The sequence below is a fragment of the Chaetura pelagica genome, unplaced genomic scaffold (assembly GCF_000747805.2).
Source record: "Chaetura pelagica isolate M959 unplaced genomic scaffold, ChaPel_1.0 scaffold341, whole genome shotgun sequence".
Taxonomy (NCBI): Eukaryota; Metazoa; Chordata; class Aves; order Apodiformes; family Apodidae; genus Chaetura; species Chaetura pelagica.
This window is the reverse complement of record NW_009952151.1, coordinates 1653761-1659829: the sequence shown is the minus strand read 5'-3', so window position 1 is coordinate 1659829 and position 6069 is coordinate 1653761. Positions and strand designations below refer to the sequence as shown.

Below are 6069 nucleotides of genomic sequence, written 5' to 3'. Positions count from 1 at the left end.
CTCTTTCCCACACACATTCTCTTGGAATTTTTATTTTACCTGTTTGAAAATTGTGCCCCACACCTCTTGTCAAGGGCCACCACAGCTGAAATCTGAAGTATTTGAAGAAGCAGCAGCTACTTGTCTCAGAGAAGGGGAAGGGGAGGGGGAGAGAGGCAAGTAAAATAAAACCTTTTCATGCTCTTCTACTCACTGGCAAGCAGGCAATTTTATGGAAATGGAGTGTGTTGGCTGAGAAGACCTTCCCACCAAACTGCTGCTGCTTCAAAAGACTTCAAATAGCAACTGTGACAGCTTAGTCTGAAGTTGTCTTTGTCTGTTTCTCCAGACTTAGGAGGTTTTATTTCAGCCAGTTTCAAGTGGTGTCTGTTAATTAACAGCTCTCGTTTCAACACAGCAAATGTAGCACGGCTTCCATTAAAAAAAAAAAATCATAAACCCTCTTTTTATGTCCTACTCAGTCCAATTTGCACGTCTCTCCAGACACATTAACACCTGCTAAGAGAATGAGGAACTATCTTTAGGTTCCATTAGTTTGGATTTGAGGATCCTCCACAGATTTTTTCATACAAATTCACAGAACAAGTAAAGACCATAAGCTCTGTTACTGCAATCACTATTTTACCAGCACTCGTGGCTTGCTTCCATGATGTATAAAGTCTCAAGGACAAGAGCCTAAGCTATTAAGATGATTCATTTATTTCACTAGACAATAAAATATTAAAGCTAGATTATTTCAGTTGGAAGTGGTAACACTCCCTACAAGGTCCAGTCTTCACTTCCTTACAAATAGGACTGACTTTTAGCATTCCCATACATCTGCCTTAATATTTTTTGAGAGTTTGAGCAAAATTGCCCTAGTTCTTTCCAAAAGGAAATAAGGGGAAAATAATCCATTGTGTCTTAAAGTGATCACAATTTTTTCAATGCCTTTGCAGGAACACTCTACATGCCTCCTCCTCGGTCTGAGCAAGAATGCCACAAAACAAGTCAATTGATAAATCTAATCCACAATTTAATACACTCCAGCATTCAGTCTCAGTCTGAAAGAATGGACGGACTCTAGGCCTTGTCCGAGACAATGCTTCAAAGATCTGTTTAACTCACACTTGACCAACTACCATCAGTCCTCAGGGGATGAATATAGGACTTCTCCAGCTACTGTGGACAAAGTGGCAAGTTGGGTTCTCAGTCTTCTTCTGTACTTACTGAGAGGAAATAAATCCAAAATCATCATAAGAAAGATTATAGGACATGCAGAAGTGGGGGGGGGGGGGGGGGGCGGGGAACAGAAGAAGCCAGAGTCATGTGGGAGTTCTAGTGTGAATGCAGATGTCATTACACATAATGGAGTTAAAGACAGAACCTTAACTGTAGTATTTTCTCAATGTGGTGTGCCGTTTTTATAGCTTTTATCTATCAAGGTAGAGAACTTGTACTCAAAACTTCACGTGAAGCTTTGTATTTCAGATTCATTGCAGAGATTAGACAAGGCTTAATCAATTTGAAAGGCAGGCTCCCCAATGACTTCCATGCTACCAAATTAGACTCTTACAATATTAAATCTCTAGAAGCAATGATATTTTCCTATTTATTGCAAATTAGAAAAAAGACAAATCATCAAACACAACGTGATGTTCCTTCAGCTCAAAGGAAAGCATAAACTTGGCATGGAAAAAAAAATAATACAAAATGATTTATATTATGCTTAATCTTTTATTTTTACAGTATTTAAAATTCCCATGTTCTTCACCATTATTTTTATTATTCTGATTGTTTACTACCTTGTTATTGTTTTCTTTAAGTTGTAACAAAACTTGGGTTTGCATGGTCATTGGTCCAGACTTCCAGTGATATGCACTTGATTTCCTGTGGGCCAAAAGCAAGGAAGAACTTAAAAATGATATCTGGAAGCAAGAGAAGCATCAAGGTTTCCCTTCAGGTTTTTAAATATGAACAGAGCATCACAAAAATAAAATAATTGCTTCTAGGATGATCAATTCCCCAAAACACAAACACCCCTCTTCTACAGAAATTGGCTTCATGTCTACTTTAATGGTAGAAAAACATCAAGTGTACAAGAAAGTACTTAGTTTTAGACCATCAAATCAGTTGTTTTTAAATGCAAAAAAACCCAAAACCTCAGCAATTCCTAAAATTGGTTTTAGAATAATAAAAATGTAAACAAAGTACATTTAAAGATAAATCTTCTCTGTCCCAATTTACTGTAGGGCATTCACCCAGAACAACTAAAATGCTGCATCTTTTAGTAAGTCAGGAACACATACCTACAATTAAGATTTCAGTGAACAACAGTTTAGGTATTGACTACTATGAAGAACACAGAAGATAGTGGGGAAGAAATTAAGACTAAGGGAGATTAAAGAGCAATTTTCAGCTTCAGCACACTGCAGAATACACTACTGCACGGTATGTGTCAAGTGTTCAAATAGCTGATCTACTTGATTTTACAAAAAAACAAATAGAACAAAACACAACAAAGCACACAAAACAAGAGGTTAGAAAAACATATATGTGGGAAGAGGGATGACCTGTTCACCAGTGGTGCACATGCCAATGATACCTGTCACTTGAACTCAACAACACCACCAGGATTTGCAGGTACAAGACCATGAGAACAGTAATCAAACAATTGCATGAGAACAAAATGATGAAAAAAATGTCAGGCACTATCTGGAAAACATTGCATAAACAGCTCAAGCAAAAGTTTACAGAGCTGCAAACAGCAGCCCCTTAGCATTATCAAGACTAAGGCACTAAATTAATCCAAGGCATTTGTAATTCCAGTGATATAAGATGTCAGGCAGAAGTACAAAGAAATGGAAGCAGATGTTGCAGAGATTTGCTGACATTCAGAATGAGCCAGTAACAGAGCTGAGACTGAAACTGCCACCCTAGCACTTATTTCATTACATTACACTTACTTTCTGAGCCATGTTTTTCATCATACAGAAAATGTTTTTCTGAGAAGCTACAAGATGCAAAACAGGATAAAAGCGATATCAAGAACAGCATCCACTTTAGAAAATTCAGAAATAAGACAATTATTGAAAGAGAAACTACTTTCTGTCTCCTGCTTTAAAAGTAATGTGACACATTCCATCAGACAGGGGAAAAGGGATCTCTGCCACTGAAGGAATATCCCTTCCAGGAAGGATTTGTTAGTTTACTTCTGCAAAAAACAAATTTAAAATTGAATTTTCACATGGGAGTTTAAAATAAGAAAGTGGTAGGTAGCAAGTTTATCCTTGGTAATAAAAGATTGGAGAGGGGAAACTAAACATTATTGTGAATTCCACACTTTGCAAAAGATCTCATCTGGGGAAGAGACAGATGTGGAGGGAAAATCCCATTGGACTCCTCTTCTGAAAGGGAAATTTAACCTACTTTCTCTGCTCTTTTTCTCTGCTCATGTTTAACTGTAGTTGCCGTAATTTCTTCTCCATCTCTTTGGTTTCTCTTTCTAACTGTGCTTTTTCCAATTGCAGTTCTCTGACAGTCCTGGAAAAAATTCAAGTAGTACAATATTCATTAGGAATGACATGAAAGACAGTAAGTTACCTAAAGAAGTTAAAAGCAGCAAGACAAAAAAAAGTTGAAAAATGTGTCATTAAAGGCATGTAACCCTTCTCCCTCCCAGCAGGACTGAAGAGAGTTCTGGAGAACCTAGGGCAGGTCAGGTGCAAACTGCTTGGACCCAAGAATATCTCATTACAGAGAGGCAGGCTGACAGTGACATGGCTACTGCAACATAAGCTTTAGAGTGGCCAACATCAAGCTGATACAATTTTGTCTTTATTTCGAAATGTTTGTTGCTTGATTATATTAAACTATCCACATGAATCCTTTAGTACTGTTTCACAAGGAATCTATGTTAGATATACAGAGTTATAAGACCTAAAACCTACTCAGAAAATAAGCCTAAGAAAAGTAAGGCTTAAAAACAAAAGCATAGGGAAAATACTAGAAAATAAACATCATGATTCTTCCTGTTCTTACACAAATAAGCTCTTCTACATAATGTTGCATTTAAATCTATTAAAAATGGTAAAAAAAACCATCTCCATCACAATCAGATAAAATGCACTCACTTTACTTTAAATCTTGTTGAGGTTCCATTTTTTGAGCCTGGAAGTGTTACAAAATCATTGATGTTCATGATTCCTAGTATAATCTGTTCCAAAAAAGAGAATTTCAATGATCTACAGTTTGCAACCTGTTGAAATAGGAATTAGACTGAAATTAAAACAGTAAAAACTGGTTACAAATCCAAAATTATTAGTGCATAGAAAGAGAAATTAAGCGCAGAACTTGTTTGTATGAAATGCCAATAAAATCCTAGAGCAACTCCTAATTAAATTTAACTGGAAAAAAAAAAACCAAAACCAAAAACCTTTTTATTACATTTATGTTACCAGGAAAAATATTTATTTGTCTCTTTCCTTTGGGCAATTCCCTGAAGTTCAATGAAAGCAGTTTAATATTAAATTAAACAGCTTTCTTGAACAAGACCCATAGGAAGCAGAGAGAAGGAGACAATTGTTATCAATGGCTGTGAAGTCAAAGCATCTCAAATGATTTGGAAATATTAATTTCTTCTGTCATATACAAATAGATACAAAAGAATAAAATACTTTTCCAACAAGGAAGTTCTTACAGCAGAGAGTCCAAACTGAAGCTCAAGATCCATAACTAGTACAGACCAAGCAGGCTGCAGGAAGAAATGTGCCAGCACTTGATTTCAAGAACAGTGTCAAAGCAGAATATTTACTTGGGCTGTTGGGATGCATATGGAATAGAAATAAAACTTGATAGTCTGGGGTCTTGCTGACAGGACATTTGGAAACAGTCCTTCAGCTGCTGGCTATCAGATTCTGGCTGAAAGCAGGACCCAACTGAAATGATGTGGAGAAGCTTAATGTTTGAAATACGTCAAATGAGCTCAAGATCAAGAGCTCAGCTGCCAGTTTGCTCATCAACCTGAAAATGACCATTAAAACACTTAAAATGTGTCCAAATAATACCTCCACCCATGAAGCAAAGTGCAAAATATCTGGTGCCACAGAACCTAAAAGTAAAAACACTTCAGTGCTGACAGAAACATCAAATGTGCGTACAAAACCTGTTTCTTACAACAAGAAAAAAACAAAACAAACACTCCATTCTTGTTTATTATTTCAAAACAATTATTCTTTGATCACATTTTAAAACAAGATTCTAAGTCAATAAAGTTCTTGTATTGGTGGATGTGTGCTAGCAGGACTAGCCAGGCAGAGATCACACTGGTTTTGATGTAGCCCAAAGACCACCCGATAGTAACAGTGGAGGTAAATGACTGAAGCCAGCTGACTGAGTTCAGGAAGGGAAAGCAGTGTACTCATATATATGATTTTTTTTTTTTTTAATAGAGCTTAACATATTCCACTGGATAGTGTGATAGTATCAGAGATAAAGCTATCTACAGAGTTTTGGGAATAAAGTAATACTGGGTGGAAAAAAAACAAACCATCAAGTTCAGATACAGACAGACTAATGTGATCAAAAGCCTGAATTGTTCTGAGAAAATACACTAATTCATTTAATTAGAGCATAATTCTATTTTTCATGACAACTGTTAAACATCGAGACTGTAACATTCAAAGTTAAACATATCCCGTTTGGGGAATATATAAAACATTAGTTCGGAAAGTTTGTAAAACATCCTTCAGTAGCCAAGCTCCTGAGAAACTAACTCCGTACTTGGAAACAAACTTGCCATTTAAATACAAACAAAGAGTTCCCTTTTCCTGTGTGCTTTGTTTACTTAGGAATCCCTTTCTCTTTCAAATACTTAAGACAATTTTCCAGTGAAACAAACACTAAACCCATCAACATAACCAAATCAGGCATTAGTTATCCACATCCTTTCTGCCAGCCCTTCTGCACACACGAGTACTCAAATTGCAGCATTCCAGCAGGTTCCTCCGTGCTGGTAATGGTTGTACAGTGGAACTGAACAGAACAAAACCCGGTGGTTTTGCTATATGAAATTTAAGCCAATTGAAAGTC

The 6069-nt window shown here is 36.5% G+C and overlaps 1 protein-coding gene across 1 annotated transcript in view; it reads right to left on the bottom strand.

The window, feature by feature from the left end:
* ZBBX (zinc finger, B-box domain containing) overlaps positions 1-4180 on the bottom strand; it is a 20203-nt gene extending 16023 nt beyond the window's left edge. The window contains exons 1-3 of the mRNA XM_010006928.1: positions 4113-4180; positions 3409-3522; positions 1785-1869 (exon numbers count right to left, since the gene is read on the bottom strand). Of these exons, the coding sequence (XP_010005230.1) occupies positions 1785-1869; positions 3409-3522; positions 4113-4180 (267 nt within the window). The remainder of the gene's footprint in view (positions 1-1784; positions 1870-3408; positions 3523-4112) is intronic.
* Positions 4181-6069: the final 1889 nt, after the last annotated feature.